This window comes from Saccoglossus kowalevskii, chromosome 7, assembly GCF_978046115.1.
Source record: "Saccoglossus kowalevskii chromosome 7, keSacKowa6.1, whole genome shotgun sequence".
Taxonomy (NCBI): domain Eukaryota; kingdom Metazoa; phylum Hemichordata; class Enteropneusta; family Harrimaniidae; genus Saccoglossus; species Saccoglossus kowalevskii.
Window position 1 is genome coordinate 13,501,595 of NC_140647.1, and position 17,452 is coordinate 13,519,046.

At 37.0% G+C, this 17,452-nt stretch overlaps 2 protein-coding genes across 2 annotated transcripts; both read left to right on the forward strand.

The window, feature by feature from the left end:
• Nucleotides 1-785: 785 nt before the first annotated feature.
• On the forward strand, nucleotides 786-5,100 carry LOC144357887 (uncharacterized). Its single transcript, XM_078011927.2, has 4 exons — nucleotides 786-871; nucleotides 1,339-1,526; nucleotides 3,264-3,453; nucleotides 3,643-5,100. Exons 1-4 carry the CDS (start codon nucleotides 799-801, stop codon nucleotides 4,728-4,730), a joined length of 1,539 nt encoding a protein of 512 aa, XP_077868053.2. The 5' UTR covers nucleotides 786-798; the 3' UTR covers nucleotides 4,731-5,100.
• An 8,152-nt stretch (nucleotides 5,101-13,252) lies between these two features.
• Nucleotides 13,253-16,870, forward strand: LOC100376139 (uncharacterized). The gene is made up of 5 exons (XM_002740753.2): nucleotides 13,253-13,322; nucleotides 13,729-13,809; nucleotides 14,015-14,202; nucleotides 14,794-14,983; nucleotides 15,661-16,870. The coding sequence occupies exons 2-5, from the start codon at nucleotides 13,743-13,745 to the stop codon at nucleotides 16,761-16,763; spliced, it is 1,548 nt and encodes a 515-aa protein (XP_002740799.2). The 5' UTR covers nucleotides 13,253-13,322; nucleotides 13,729-13,742; the 3' UTR covers nucleotides 16,764-16,870.
• Nucleotides 16,871-17,452: the final 582 nt, after the last annotated feature.

Genomic DNA, 17,452 nt, shown 5'->3' on the forward strand with positions numbered 1-17,452 from the left:
TGTTATTGGAACACACGTAATATATCTATTGTGTATGGGATAAAATTGAATGGATATTATCCATTGATTGACTTTCCGAACAATTAATAATTAGTAAATACATTAATTACCTCGTTCAGTATTAATTTAGGTGCGTAGAATGCGCATATTTAGTCTGCGATTAGGTTGATCATTCCACTTTTTAATTTACATTGAAAAACGCACAATACTATTTACTATCATGATGTACGTAGTGTTAACGTGCCAGTTTGAATCGATAAATACAATAACAAAAAATAACCAGACTTGATACTATAGTTTCAACTTTCCTTATTTCCAGTTTGTGGGTTAGATATTGCTGTGATTGAATGGTAAATTTATTAAACACCACTAGTCATGCCCTTTGATTGATGCAAATGTCTGTAAAGTTAGAAAAAAGATACACCTTGATTTTGATGTCTTTACCATCACCTTTATCTTCATCTTGGCTGTACTCGTGAAATTTCAATATGATTTGTGCGGTAACTGCGTTTGATATATATCAATTAAAGGTTGACCGTAAGGTTTGTGAATACACATTGTCGAGCTTCATTGTTATCTCTATAATATGACATGGACTAAGAAAATATTCGATTCATGCTATGTACTTGAATTCTAACAAAGTTGTAGTTTTTCACAAAATAATTGGCATTTCTCGAAAATGCGCTGGTACTTATTCAAAATTGACAAGTCCACACTGTCGAGTATTGCGCTTATAAGCAATGCAATATCGGCAAAGGTTCCAGTATACAACATTGGCTGACAAACCCATGTATAACGATGACTTCCGTGGTGTCCAAATTGATTCTCATTCTCGTTATATATCTTGAGTGTGGAGTGGAGTGCACAAGCAGTAAGTATGAATCAGTTCTGTATGAATTCATTTGAAAAATACAGATTACGTACATGGTGAACTAAATTCGATAACTGAATGTTTGTGCGCACAGTTCGGCAAACAACATGTGATCAACGTATGTGAAGTGCTTCTCTTTAAAACATTGTATAAGAATACGTGTACAAAATATTGGAAACAAAGTGTTGTGTATGTACAGTTCAAATGATAAACCGTTACATTTTTTCAAGAGAATTCTTCTTCAGCGTGTACGTAAATGATGTCTAATTGAACAACATTTTGATAACCACACAAATTTGAATTAGTTGGAAGTACAAAAATGTCGTTTTATTCAATAATTGACAAATTATTTCATACAGTAAAATAATGCTGTGTTAAAAAGTAAATTACGTAATTTGTTTGCTCTAGTGAATTCATGGTATTCTTTTTGAATGTACATTGAATACACATATGCATTATTCTAACAGAGTACGAAGTTGGAGTGACCGAAAACATACCCGGCGTAATCCCGCGCCTGTGTCTTTCACTTGGAGAACTATCATGTACGGAAAATGGTGATACTTTTGAATCAGCTGTTTATGAATATGAAGGAATTCCGTGCTACCCTCCTGGGGTTGTTTCGACGTGCGAAGAAAGGCTAAATGTAGCCAACGAGGTAGGACCAGATTTTTGTTCAGTACTATAGCCTACACCAATGAACCCAGAATCTGGGGTGAGCGGGGCTTCATTGAGGATCCTGTTTATCTCATTGTCGAGATAAAATGGTAGTATAGAGAGATCGGTAAATGTACTACATTTAAAAACCTACGAGGTCGTCTGGTCAAAAGAAAATTCGATCAATAGTGTCCTTGACAATAAACAAATCATCAAAACACCGTCCTCCCCAAAGCCTCGTCGCAACACACGTGCTGCTAGAGCAAGTGGTAGCACATCATTACTATCGAAGAGCATCATTTGCTGTTATCGAAATGACCGTAGATGATGATTGAGCAATGATGCTGTCAGCAGCGGCGAAGTTAGGCCTAATTACCGTGGAAATTTGTGCATTACATAGACTTATTTGGTTTTCAAATGTCGGGAATCAGACAAGACTTGTTTGCACTCTTAGAGAGGTGTCTGGATCATGTAAATATAACATCAAATTGTCGGGAAACAATCAAATGGCAGGTATAGGCAATGGGGTGTGCTAGGCTATGGAGTTGCAATCGGGGTAGACAACAATAAACTGGTAGATAAGCCCTGCAGCAACTCGACACTAAATAATGCAAATCAAAATCACAAAGTCTGACTAATTGACTGAGTGATTGACTCAAACAGTTGGTGACGTAGTTGGGACAAGTTTAATACATGGTCTCTGATTTATCGCTAACACTGCAGTGTGAAGCTGTGTGTAATCCAAGTGCTGCAAACTGGAGATAGGTGCTCGTTTTCACTTGTCACCATTTGGATCCCAAACGTCTTTCGACCACAACTTGCAGATACCGCAGGTACACGCCATTATCTCACTCTCCTACCGAAAGCCATGTAGATATTATAAGATGCCCGAATGACTGTTGTTTGGACCATTTAAAAACTATTCACTGTTCAATATAACTATTCACGGTTACAAACCCTGTAGTCTCGTCATGCCTTTGGACCGGAGTTTGTCAAACTAATAGCATGTTCAGCTTGTATGACTTGCATTCTTGATGTTGAACAATTTCTCATTCTTTTTCCCAATCAATGTCTAAATATTTGTTGTCAGCACCACTTAATGCCACTGTTCAAAACCATCCTTGAGAAAAGGATAATTAGTAAACAAATGTTTTTTAGTTTCGTCCAAACTATTAAACTTGGGGTTTTCCCGGGAACGACTAGCCTTGATATTCAAGTTTTCATGCACATATCACGAGCTCTTACAGAGTAAGCTTTAGATTGTGGTCATTATGTTGTTTGTCCGGCGTAGATCTCCAGCATATAATAAAAACGATATTAATATTACGAATGAAATATAGTGGATACCAATCCAATAACTTGGCATCATCGTGCACATTGGGATTAGTATATACATGTACCGATTGCAGAATCGGAATTTGAATGATGCCAATGAATCAAAGTGTATGTGTTCCTATCAAGTCGTCTCGCCCAATGTGAAGTATTTGGTGGTCTGTACCACTTGGAATTTTGTACTTGTAGCAACCATGAGTTACCACATATAATACAGTGACTTGATTCGTTATGTGGTGCAAATATCTTTGTCAACCGACCAACAAACAAACACAACGCTAATAAATATTATATTACGTGCAATGTTTCTTAAATTAATAAATTACATTAATGCTTTATATACTATTGTTTATTGTAGAGTAACTTTTGCTGCAAGATAAGGTTGTGCATTGAATTATTTTATTAGGTATGGAAAGGAACTGCACCATTTTGTCATCCGAGTGAAACAGCCTGTGAGGATGCCTCCATGGATGAAGTGTTGACAGCTCGATGCGACGGTCGAGATGGCACATGCTGTTGGACAGGACTTCCAGAGAGAAGACTTTGCTATCCGAGAGATGGGGAGGACCCAGTAGACGTACCGCATATCAACACGGGTAAGGACTCTTATATTATAGTTTTGTTTTACTTATTATTGTATTTTACTGAGTATTATATTATTTGGGATCAAGAGAGCTATAGCTTGCAATTGTTTTAGTGTATACCTACTGAGTGATTGGCTTGCTAATCAGTAGATAGATCAATTGTCAAACATGGCTAAATGTAAAAAATACTTTATCTTGTAGGTTTGGAATGCGCTATGTGTGATGTGTTTGGGTTTATCTGTGACGTAACTACTGAATTGGAACCTGATCAGCTGTTTCTAGATGGCGATCACGCTCGATGTTTGCCCCCGTCCCCAGTTCGACTGAAAGACAGACATTCCCATCACCTCAGTGTAATTAGTTACAACGTCTACGAAATACCATATCCTGTCGGACAGTTTGGCCAGAGAGAACGGGTGTGTCGTATCCCTAATCGTCTATTCGAAGAACATCCGGAAGTCGATGTGATAATATTCCAAGAAGTGTTTCTAGGTGGTTGTGGGTACGAATTTGGCGTTTCTCTCAGGGATCTATTGGCCGCAAACGGTTTTCTGTACACTACTGCAACTGTTGGAGACCCACCAGAATTGTATTTAAGACCCTACAATGGTGGTATTTTCATCGCATCAAAATGGCAAATCCTTTCTGAAAACTCGACAGTTTTTTCCCCTGTTGGCCCTTCCGATGATATATATCTAGCGAAGGGAGTAGCATACGCTAAAATTGAAAAATCTTTCCAGGGCAGAAGCAAAGTGTATCACATATTCGGTACTCATTTGCAGTATACACCCTTAGGAGAGGCTCACACAATGTTTGATGTAATGAGAGTATTGCAAGTACAGGAGATGGCACAGTTTATTGTCGAGCAGAATATTCCTAAAAGCGAGCCAGTAATCGTAGGTGGTGATTTCAACGCTGATACTTATAATAATATGTATCATGAACATCGTGATGAAATATTCGAAATACTTGGTGCCAGGATGCCTAATATTATTGGTAATTGGTATACCACATATGATTCTGATTTGATTCCTGGGATATTTGTGGGTGCCGAACGTGAATGGATCGACTATGTCTTAACATTAAAAGATCACCAGCAGCCATCTTCTTCAAATCTTAGATCATTTCGCTTAGTAACCCACGATTATGACCGTATACTGTATTGTTACCCCGATACGGTCTATACTGATTTCATATTCCCTCCAATCACAGAGTCCGAAAATTGTATATCTGCTATCGACCTATCTGACCATTTTCCTGTAATAGGAACCTTCATATTTCCTAATTAAACACACACGTATTGTAGTTTTATCTATATAACATGTACGTACGTGCGTGAGTGGATTGACTACAAACTAACTTCAAGTTTTGATTCATTATGCTTAGTGTCCCACTGTTATGATTCTAGTGTATTGTTCATTGGTGTGATCTACATTCCCTAAATTCATACTATGTATATATTTTGTGTGCACGATCCATCTGATCATTTTTAGTGGTAGGAATCTTCATCTTTCAATTATATCTACTTAACACTTACATGACTCATTTTCCTATGCGTGTAACTAGAACACACTGTTAAATGTAAATCTTACTGAGCTATATATTGTATGTACTCTATATAGAAAATAATAATAAATATAATAATAAATGCATATTGTATATGTCCTCTGTGCTGGTGTTAATGTGATAGAAATGATTCTCTGTTATCAACCTAATGTATTGGACAATGTCGCCTACGACATATAACATTACGTCTAATTGTCTTCAAGTAAATTCCAACATAAGACACATTTGCCTTACTGGGAAAGTCAATCGTCGTTGAAATTAATAAAATACAAACTGCTCAAATCCAACGTAAGGAGCAGCTCCGTCGCCTCCTCCATTTTCTAATGATGCCATCAGGTAGCAAAGAGACTTCCATGTAAACTCCTTAGGATTAAATGGTATTGAACGTATCTGCATACTGATTTACATTGCAGATGCAATTCTGTGTTGGTGTCTATATCGGAGACTAACTTACCTTTTTATCAAAGAATGGTTTGTATAATGTGCATTGGAAACACCGAGACAGTGCGTGTTAACAGGTATAACAGTTTTGTTCCGAGTCGAGTAAAATGCCCTCTTTCACACTTTCGGGTGAATGTTCCAGACTTATACGACGAAAAAAAACAATAAAATTCAAATATTCAGAAATCAGTTTCATTGCTCGTTCATAGCGCTGAACATAAAAACAGGTAAATTCACATAAACATAAAAAAGAGAACGTCCATCGGAATCCGTAGTAGCTACGACGTTAGAGGTCGTGTGTTTGGATTTCTCAGTTAGAACCATTGGCGAATATTGATAAAGAACCATATGTTGTAACTGGTAGCTAACACAGTGTCGGTTCACGGAAATAAGACTAATGATTGAACAAAAGGTCGCGTGGCCAAAAGCGGAGTGAGTCTCTATACAATACTAATATACAAGGGAATGATTAATAAATCCTTGATTTAGTTGTGAATGTTGGAATGAGTAGAACTTATTACTTTCGACAATATCTTAACGGTCTATTATGTTACCATTTATATACTAAAAGCACGTTCTCTTTCGTGTTAACACACCTTGTCAGATTGTAGAGGGCGTGCTAGCGACACGGGTATAACTCCCGATAGTCCACCATTAACAGAATCAATTTTATTATTGTTATCAATATGCTGATTTTCTTTAATATATCATACTCCTCATTCTATCCAATTTTTGTTTTGAACCAGATGGAATTACATTCATATACATGTGACGTTGCATTTATATTGAGTCTCAAACAATCAGTCAATTAATAACGTTAGCAAACAAAATTGTGAATTCAAGCAACATTGTCCCACACATCTACGTGAGCGAGGTGATTTAAATCATTCGCTCATTGTGATACATTTTTAAACGACTTCTCTGCATCAGATCAATATCACATTTCTGGAAAAACTTGGGTTATAGCATCCGAGGCTGGTTTATTAGCATTATTTGCATTTATATTTGTGAAAACTCCACACCAAGTCACAGTCCGACGGCTTTACATTCACCTCGATCACGAACAAATTAGCCGAGTATTAGTCTTACCAAAGCAGATGGAGGAAAATGTTGTAAACTGAAATACAATTTGTTTGCACAACCTATTGGCAAATTATTTTTGTTTCAAAAAAAGTGTTGTTGTGTCGAAAGTGTTGGTAGAATCTTGGTTGATGACGAACGCAAACCCGAATGGTATTTCAACGTCTTTTTGAAAAACATATAATTAGGATGCGAATGGTGAGTTCAATTATCCTTGACAGGAAATAAAATGTAAGTTAGCAGCGATCTGAATTAATAACTTCTATTTAACAACTACCTGTAATACATTTGTACTCTAATCGTTATTCTATTAATGCTTCAATATGTATCTGTGATAAAGTTTGCTGCTATCTGTTACTAGTATCTTGTTATTATTTTGTTTCCACAGATGGTCACGTACACATAGACATACATGTTGATTTTAATACTATGTTCATATTTACCTGGTCTATGTTAGCATATATATGTCACATTATTTAAATAAAATGTTTCTAGTTGAACATTCAATAGTTAAAACATAAGTGTCAAATGAGTGTGGCTTTGGTAACTGTGTGCTATAAACATTGGTTGCATTCAAACGTATTTATTCCCCTTTCGGTTTCGTGTTTGGTTACTACCTTATACTAAAATATGTTTTGATATTTAGATTACAAACAAATTCTCACTTCCGGTCCGGTTAGAGGTAAAATACACCACGAATATTCACTTTTGAGATAATTTTTTGTATGTGTTGGCTTTTGGATATCCAAGCTTTGTCGTCCTGTACTTCGTTTAGTAATTCGAACTTCCCAGTTTGCGTAAAAAGGGCGAGTTTCGCGATTTCGACATCGAAAATTTGCTGAGGGACGGCCGCTTTGGTATGTGCTCTGTAACTTGCAGCACATGAACCTAAAAACCTTAGGTAATAAAACAAAAATGACGTAGTACTTAAGTCCAAAAAGTACGTTCAAGGTCTGCATTTTTTCGTAGCATAAAAACGATTTGCTCCCTCGCTTATTGTGACACCCTCAAATCAACGGATTTTCATTCCCCTCAAGCATCAAAATGGTATGTGCCTCCATTTTACGCCACGACTCGAAACAGTCTTTTTTGCCTGACGTGTTCATTTGCCTTCAATAACGTTTCAGTGGCTGTCGCTGTCGTACGCTGAGTCTTGCCGATAACATTTTGGTTCAAATTCACGTACCTATCGTCGAGAAAACTCACATTTTCAACTAAGGCTAATTTGCATAACACTGTTTTTGCCCTTGGTCGCCATATTGGACACCGCATACAACTAGTTAGTAGGGAAATTCACTCACATTAAATTGCGTTCGCCGTGATAAGCAAAAATGTATTTCCACTAAAATACGTTCAAGATCTGCACTTTCTCATAGCATAAACATGGGTTTTACCCTAGCTTAGTAAAATTAAAATATGATTGGAGTCGCAGTCACCGTAGCTGCATGTCGCCGCGGTAAGTAGTCTCTCACCTCTTGGTTATAATTGTCGTCCAAATAATTCACGTCCAAAATGTTGGTTCCCTGGCGCCTCTAATAAATAAACTACACTACCGCTGGGCTGAATCAATGATATATCACCCCAAAATGGATGAATGGGCGAAAATAGTTTCTTTTTTTATTACCCCCGACATTTTTCGCTCGGAAAGCCATTCACGCCAAATTTCGATTACCCGGGCGCCTCTAATAAATAACCTATCTAAGCGCTCTGCTGAATCATTCATGTCGCCAAATAAACATGGAAGAATGGGCGAACATTCGAAACATTTGTCGTGATATTGCATTACTTGCATCACATTCCGTTTTTGTCTTGCCACACATTGCGTTTTTAGAGTCCGTCAATTTTGTATCAAAGGCTACTGTACCACGGAGATAACCAGAACGTTTAAAACTTCGTCGGGAAATTCACGTGCAGTAAGTTACGTTTTCGGATTCCTCCAAATTTGTTTTGACCATGGTTTATAATTCCATGTTTGGTCACCAATTCCCACATCAAAGTGAAATACAGCATTAATAATTGTTCCCCGGGAATCTTCGCTGGTATTTTCGCTCGGAAACACCAGGGCCATAAGACTTGGTTTCCAAGGACGCAGGTCGTTTGGATCGAACGATTTCTTTTGTTTCAAGTTCGTTTTATGCCTAGAAACATGGCAACGTTGTTATTTTGGTGAATATATATAACATGCCCTATTCAAATAAAGAATTTTGATAAGCCAATCGAACAACCCCGGATCCGTACTGGAACGTCTCCAGTATAAAAAGTCCTCTACTCTCCGAAATTTTACAATGGCACTTCCTTGTCAATGCGTCTTTAATGTAATCACAGTTTTGAGGGACTGTGATGTAATGGATAATGTTTACGTCGCCGTACGTAAAAAACACACTCTCGAACTTGACAACATTCAATCTGTGACAACTAACCATATGAATGGAAATATCAGTTAAATCAATCATGAAGACTTATGATTCGATTGATGGCCTGATGGCCGGAATAGCTGTATTCTTCATTTATATGCAATTGTGATTCTCAATTTTTATGTGTAAAATATCGCTGGTATGGACATCAACGGCTGACAGACTATTTTGATTCTGTAAGCTTTCTTGACACGGGCAACTGACTTTTATATTTTTGTTAGTACTATTATACGACTTTTTCTCGGTCAAATTTTACACTGACCAGTGAGTAAACGATCCGGCCCATAGTCAACATGAGACTCTGGATAACAGGTAGGACCTGAAGGTAGCATCAACTAAAAGCATTAATGGGCAAGTGACAATCCCTTTTTTTAAATCTCATTCACTAGGATTTCCGCATAAAGTAACATATCATTATATCAAGAAAAAATAAGAATTTCTTTTGTCCAGGTTGTATAATGGATTATATTATTAATATATCATGGGTATTTTTGCAAAGTGTACCTTTATGTACTACCAGTAAAATATGCACACCATTAAAATGATAAAAACTTCAAATTCAACCATAGTACACACACAGAGTAAACAAAATTATCGAGAGTGATTTTGGATTACCGGTAGTAACATGATGTGCATTATATATAATTGGTGATGGGAATTACAAAGCCATTTTATAAAATAGTGACAAATATTTTCGTAACAAACACTAACCGTAAAATACACCCATCATTGTCAGTGATGGCATATTTTATATTGAAATTTCTTAATTTTATTAAATTGCGGGTGTCGGGATCCAAACATAAAACGCGACATATCAGGGTTCGTGAGGGGAGGTTCATGCGTTGAAAACGGATAAATAGCACATATACACACGTGCTCGTAGTAAGTTTTCTTTATTGAAAAACATCACAGCTTCCATGCCCACATGGATTCAACTCATTGTTGTCAATTTTATAGAGCTATATCAAAGGCATACCGGCCAAGGAGTAAGTAAAGTCACGATCTGACACCCCGTCAACACCTTGAGTCGGGCGACTGTCACCCTTTGTATCTCAGTAATTGACGGACAGTAAGTGTTAAGTCGTCTCTTCTTACTGTGATGTAACTTTTACTTACTTCTGTTACATCCGAGTTAACGTATACCAATTTTATAACTTACAAAATATTTGTAGACTATTGTCAAGTAATATGAGAGGCTGCACTAGAAACTAGCTTGGATATATACATCCCAGATAACGTATACGCATTCTTACTACCTTATACTAAAATATGAAGTAACACAGATAGGGGAAATGTCTCATGGCATGGAAAAATAATAAATAAATCTTTTGTCCAGGTTATATGATAAATATTTTGAGTGTTTATGTATTAAAATATGCAATCATAGTACACGTACAAAGTAAACAAAATTATGTGAATTTGCATAGGTGGTGGGAATTTCCATGCCAGTTTATAAAATTGTGAATATTTTCGTAAATAACACTAATTTTCATTACGGTGTATCATTGATGCATATAATTACATATGTCATATACTTTGTATCATTTTGCGGTTACTTTTGTTTCAGGTTCGTTGTTGTTTTGGGTGAATATAGAACATTTTAAAGACCAAAATTGTAGCAATAATGTTCACGTCGCTTTACGTCAAAACACACTCGAACTTGACAACATTCACTTACGGACCACTAAGCAAATAGGTGGAAATACCAGTTACATCACTTATGAAGATTGATGATTCGATTGCTGACCGGCCGGGGATAGCTGCATTTAGTGTTCATTTCTATGCAATGTGAAATTATATCGATGCTGTGGGCGGCGAAGGCTGACGTATTGTTTTGGTTCTGTGGCCGGCTCTCATGGCTCGGGCAACTGACATTTGCTGACTTTTATTTTATTATTCTGACGTCTTCTGGGCTGTATATAACAGTCAGACACTGACAAGTAAGTAGGTTGGTACTAGTAAACAGCCCTGGACATAGTCAATATAGGAGTCTGAATCAGCTAGGCCCTGCAAATAGCGTCATCGCACAGTATTCCAATAATGAACGAAGTTCACATAACAATCTTATGCTTACAAATAATCCCATAATTATTGACAAGTTACTACCTTATACAAAAATATGTTTGGATGTTTGGAGTACAAATTCCCACTTCCGGTCCGATTAGACTTAAAATACACCACGAATATTCACTTTTGAGATTTTTGGTATGTGTTGGTTCTTGGATAGTTCAGCTTCTTCGTCCTGTACTTCATTTAGTAATTCAAACTTCCTAGATTGTGTAAAAACGGTGAGTTTCCTGATTTCAATATCGAAAACACCTTGGCTTAATTATTTGCTGGGGGACGGCCGCTTTGGTACGTGCTCTGTAACTTGCAGCACATGAACCTAAAAACGTTAGGTAATCAAATTCACAGGAAGTTGACAATCCATATATTGCTAAATCGCTAGTTGTGAACTTTATCAGGATTCCCGTATGAAGTTACACATCATTCTAGCATGGACAAATATTGATTACTTTTGTGCACTTCCGGTCCGGTTAGGCTTAAAATACACCGCGAATATTCACTTTTGAGATTTGTGGTATGTGTTGGTTCTTGGATATTTCGGCTTCGTCGTCCTGTATTCATTTAGTAATTCAAACTTCCCAGATTGTGTAAAAACGGAGAGTTTCTTGATTTTGATACAGAAACCGCCTTGGCTTAATAATTTGCTGTGGGACGGCCGCTTAGGTACGTGTTCTGTAATTTGCAGCGCATAAACCTTAAAACGTTAGGTAATCAAATTCACAGGAAAAATCGATGCATGACTTTTCCAACAGAGCTTTCATCAGACGCGGGGCCATCCTGCCGATTTCTCGGCTACTCATTCTGCCCGTTAGTACTAGTTAGTTTCTTTCCTGCAGTTTCTGTAACGAGCGATTTGAACTGGACGGGTTGCTGGCCCTCCATAGTAAGAAGGTTTCTTTTCAGGATTTCCCTTCCCTTAGCCAGAGCCCCGTTTGCCTTGGACCGCGAGGAGCTTGCTGCCCAGTGTGTACCACCGGGAGTTGATATTGACCTTGGAGCTCTACGGTTTACTGGCAGACTACAATTTGATAAAAGCCAGCCAGTCTGGCGGTGAAGCTGAGCGGTTGAGCACCCTTGACACCTTTTTATATTTATATATTCACGGTAATTACTAAACGCAACGCCCAAGTTGGACGAAACCGTCGTCCCCTTGCCAGGACTTCGCTGTCATGCAAACGTTCGAATCTTGAACTTTATGCATCCTCACGTTGTTCAATATTTTAACGATTGAAATCAAAACGCACATTATCATATTAGCTAATTGCCTTCTATTCAATTACTACCATCTGTCATTATGTTTGTAATTTAGTTCCTGAAAATGAGATTCAAAACACGCCACACATATGGTATCCCACGTTTTTTTCAATTTGTTGAGAGTACAAATATTTTAATTGGTATCTGTTCTCAAAAACATGCGATGTATTCTGTTTTCAATATAAGTTTCAAATTGACAAGCATATGCCAGTGTACGCTATGCAAAGATGCGGCGAATAAGCGAAACTGTGCTCGATATGTAGCAATTTATTTCATATAAGCATACTATTAATGTGTATTAGAAACACAACGAGATAAGGGTCAGATTTGAATAAATTGCACTCAGGCTTCCGCGAGACATTTACTCAAACTGTGGGTTTATATCTTGAAAACCACACAAAAATTGTTCGGACTTTTACTACGAAAACGCTGAAATTAAAGATTCATCAAGTAGTTATATTGCTTTGTGCCTGACACATAACTGAAGTTAATTTACATACTGATTGCATATGCACTATACGCCCCCTTCACAATCAAAAAACACCTTATACCTTAATTCGCAATATTACTTAGTTAAATAACGGCTACAGGGCTCTGAGTAAACAGCCTGTTTGAGGTCTACGTGACTCGAACGTTTACTAGAATTTCGACATCGAAAAGGCGTTAACTATCGTAGCCGCCCATTAGCTATGTCTTTGTCTTGTTGAATGTCGAAGTTGATCGTGTGATAAAAATGAAATCAGCCAAATTACATACAGTTAGTAGATAATTGTTACGTCACAAGTTAATTATTCAATCATGTTGGTTCATAGAGATGTTAGTGTCCATTACACCAGCATTATCAAAAATCTATTCAAACAAGTGATATCGGGTCATAATATATTTTAATTTACATGGGGTGGCGTTTTATTAAAGGAACAGCATGGTGTAGAAAGTATATTTATTAAATTCATAACCGTTCGCGTCAATAGATCATTTCGCTTTCGGTGGCCACTAGTACACATCAGTGGCTTGACCGTGTAATCTACACATTGAAACGTTCAATATTCTACTTGACAGGTGATTATGATTTTATTCCGCTACTTTTTACCACTTTGACCAGTTTTAATCAACAACACATGGTTACTACCTAACAAGTATTGTTTGATTTTACTTCGTTTATACTTTCAAATTCATCAGGATTTGTGTATTTGTTTTTGTTTTGATATCGATATCGAGTCCATATATTCACCTTATATTTTAATGGAAAATGATTTTCAATGTACGTATTGAAATACATTACGCATATAGTTGATATTTGTTCATGCAATCTTTATCTAAAAAATATTTTTACGGTCAAGTTTCATTGATATTTCTGCTAAAAGGAAATCCCCCCCTCCAACTTGACCAATCCATTCTGCAGCAAAGTGTTGTCTTTATAACCCTTGTGACGGTGCGTGTATACTACACAATATTGGCTTTTCAGATTGAATAGTCACGATGAACACTGTTGTACCAAAAGTGATTACCATTCTCGTTATGTGTATGACATATGTCTGCGCTGATGGTAAGTTAAATTTTTCTTAAAACCTTCTTAGTCTTTACAATTCACTGGGCTGCATTTAAAGTGAAGTAAAAATTATGTCAACTAATCATAGGAACTGAAAAAAAAAAACATTTTATTTATGTTTTACATGTTTTCATCTAAAATATATGGTCCTATTTCTGTGTTTTGTAACATTGTGTACATTTGCATCGCGCTGTTTTAACAGAATATGAAGTTGGAGTGACCGCAATCTTACCCGGCGTATCTCCGCGCATATGTCTTGGACTTGGAGAACAATCATGTACAGAGAACGGTGATACTATTGTGTCAGTTGTTGACAATTATGAAGGAATTCCGTGTTACGTTCCTGGCGTTATTTCTACGTGTCAAGAAAGGGAGACTGTGACTAACGAGGTAAGCGTCGTTGAGATTGCATTCATGAATTTCCGTCCTCGAGTTAACCTCCGACCTTGGCATAAAATGCCTAAAGCGTGACAGTAATCGCGCGCGTCGAATTTTTAATGAAAGAAACACTATATTTCACAGACGTTGGATACTAATATGTCTCCTGGAACCCGAGTCGGTTTGACGAACGTGGTGCTTTAAATTGCAAATTGCCTTCAGCCAAAACTGCAAAGGAACAAAGCATACAGATACATACAAATTAACAAGTAACAAGTCAGGTTGCCAATGCCGTATGGTTGTATTATCTGTTAAACTATTTCAAAAGACTTTATTGATGCCGTTTGTGATACTATTTATATAGTGTTTTGTTATGGATTTAAGCTTATTATAATTAAAACCTTTCGCATTATAATAGATAAAATCAAATATCATTATATACACTTAAATTTTTCATACGTCAAGTATTATGTATCTGAATATACAATTTTATTAAGGAAATTACTTTGAAATTCGTTTTTTTACTTTGTATTGTTTTTGCTTTATTAATACATTTGCCTCATTAATAGAGACGATACCCATTGGCATTCACTACTTCACTAGGTATGGAAAGGAACTGCACCATTTTGTAATCCGAGTGCAACTGCATGTGATGATGCCTGCATGGATGAAGTGCTGACAGCTCGATGCGACAGTCGAGATGGAACCTGCTGTTGGACAGGACTCCCAGAGAAGAAACTTTGTTATCCAAGAGACGGAGAGGTCCCGATGGAAGTATCACATACTAATTCTGGTAAGAAATCGTGTACTTGGCACGTTACAGGTATGCCGAACGACAGTCGTGAAAACAAAACAAGTACATCGTAGTATGTTGTCAAATTAGAAAGAGAAAATCATAAAAGTCAAGCTTTCATAAATTCATTGATGCCAATAGGTGTAGTCATATGATATTCAACCACACGTTCACTATCTAAATAAGATAAAAAATGTTTCTTTTAAAAACATCGTAAATTATATACTCTAATTATATGTTCTATTGACTATATTACATGTATATCTAGATCTGAGAGTGGAATTCTTTGGACTATTTATTACTATAGTATTGAGTGTTAGAAAACATTATTTAATTTGAAAGTCAATTGCTACAATATTTATCATCAAATCTTAGCATTGTTCAAGTTTAAAATACTATTTGCTTTTAAACATGGTTTACAATTTATTAAACGATGATATATAACAAACAAACAAGATAGCTTTCTCACAGGATAGTACACACAGTGTTTACACGGACTGAACCAAGCACAACTGTCTCAATATGCGTAACATCGCAGCGCAACGATATAATGCAATAATTTAGTAAACGATAAAGTGCGCGACTTTTCAAATCACATCAGATTGTTGAAGCAAATTTGAACAGTGAGCATGCGAGCTGATTCTATAACAATAGTAACTATTTTTCGTATCTTATAGGTCTTGAATGTGCTATGTGTGATGTGTTCGGGTTTATCTGTAACAGTACTACTGAATTGGAACTTGATCAGCTGTTTCTAGATGGCGATCACGCTCGATGTTTGCCTCCACCACCAGTGCCACTGTGTGACACAGAGTACAATGAATTTACTGTAATTAGTTACAACGTCTACGAAATACCATACCCCGTTGGACAGTTTGGTCAGAGAGAGCGGCTGTGTCGTATCCCTAATCGTCTACTCGAGGAACATCCTGGAGTTGATGTGATAATTTTCCAAGAGGTATTCAAGGGTGGGTGTGGATATGAATTTGGTGTTTCTCTCAAAGATCTCTTGGCCGCAAATGGGTTTATTTACTCTACTACAACTGTTGGAGACCCACCAGAAATGTATTTCAGACCTTACAATGGTGGAGTTTTCATCGCATCAAGATGGCCAATTCTGGAGGAAAGTTCAACTACTTTCGATCCTGTACCTACAGAGGATATATACCTAACAAAGGGAGTGGCATACGCCAAGATTGAGAAATCAACCAATGCCGGAAGTAAAGTTTATCACATTTTTGGCACCCATTTTCAGTTTACACCAAGTGGGACAGACCATGCTGATTATGACACAATAAGAGTATTACAATCACAGCAAATGGCACAATTCATGACAGCGCAGAATATCCCACAAGACGAGCCAGTGATCTTGGGTGGTGACTTAAACGTCGATAGTATTAAATATTCTGACCATCGTGATGAACTATTTGACATAATTGGTGCAACGGTTCCTCCTATTATTGGTGATTTGGATACAACTTTCGATCCTGTGATAAACCAACTCCCGGGAGAAGGATTTATTGGTGCAATACCCGAATGGCTCGACTACGTGTTGACATTAAACGCTCATCAGCAGCCATCGTCTTCAAGTCTCGAGGCATTCCGTTTAGTGTCCCACTATGATGACCCTATAATGTATTGTTACCCCGATATGGTCTATACCGATTTCATATTCCCTCCAATCTCGTATTCCCCTGAGGTACTTGCCGCAATGTGTACATTTGCGTACGATCTCTCTGACCATTTCCCAGTAATCGGAACCTTCACTTTCCAAAATTAACACAAACCTGCATGTAAAAGTTTGAATGTCATGTTAAATGTCGTTTGGTTATAGTGCACTGCAAACATTCATGGATTATAGTAATAATGAATATATATTAAACAGCATTTATGTCGTTTGTGTTTTCTTTTTTTTCATGGAATCAATCAAGAACTATTCTCATCAGATACTGATATCATTGTACAACAAGCCATGACTATTTGTCGCATACGACTTATTTACCACTTCCATGTCACTGAGAATGTTCTAGAACCGTACTGCGTCTGGTGGAATATTCTAGATTTTTTTTTTAGAAACTGATTGAATAGGTAATAGAACACTGTAGGAGGCAATAGAAGGTAATGGAACATTCTAGAAACTTATAGTAAATTCCAGACTCATTATGTATGCTGATGTAATGGTCTATTTATAGACAGTGTGAGTATACATAGGGGAGTTGTTCAGCACTGAGATCAGATCGGAGATCTCGTTGAATTGTATTGGTGTTTAAGTATCTAGTTATTGGAGTAGTAGAGTTTTACCGCGTTATTGTACTTGATGTTTGCAGAGTATAATAATACCAGTACCAGTTGAAACCTCATCTGTTGGCTCCGTGGTCGTATTTTATCATCGCCGCCAGGGAAGTCTTTCTGTTACTGTTGCCATTTTGGTATTTGAACCATCACACCTGTACTATACCAATTACGGTA

What these genes read in the sequence shown, in the direction of transcription:
- LOC144357887 (XM_078011927.2), top strand. Translation starts at nt 799, where the DNA reads ATGACTTCCGTGGTGTCCAAATTGATTCTCATTCTCGTTATATATCTT. An exon ending in TGGAGTGGAGTGCACAAGCA is followed by an intron (nt 872 to 1,338) that starts GTAAGTATGAAT and finishes TTATTCTAACAG; the next exon opens with AGTACGAAGTTGGAGTGACC. An exon ending in GGCTAAATGTAGCCAACGAG is followed by an intron (nt 1,527 to 3,263) that starts GTAGGACCAGAT and finishes TTATTTTATTAG; the next exon opens with GTATGGAAAGGAACTGCACC.
- LOC100376139 (XM_002740753.2), top strand. Translation starts at nt 13,743, where the DNA reads ATGAACACTGTTGTACCAAAAGTGATTACCATTCTCGTTATGTGTATG. An exon ending in GACATATGTCTGCGCTGATG is followed by an intron (nt 13,810 to 14,014) that starts GTAAGTTAAATT and finishes CTGTTTTAACAG; the next exon opens with AATATGAAGTTGGAGTGACC. An exon ending in GGGAGACTGTGACTAACGAG is followed by an intron (nt 14,203 to 14,793) that starts GTAAGCGTCGTT and finishes CTACTTCACTAG; the next exon opens with GTATGGAAAGGAACTGCACC.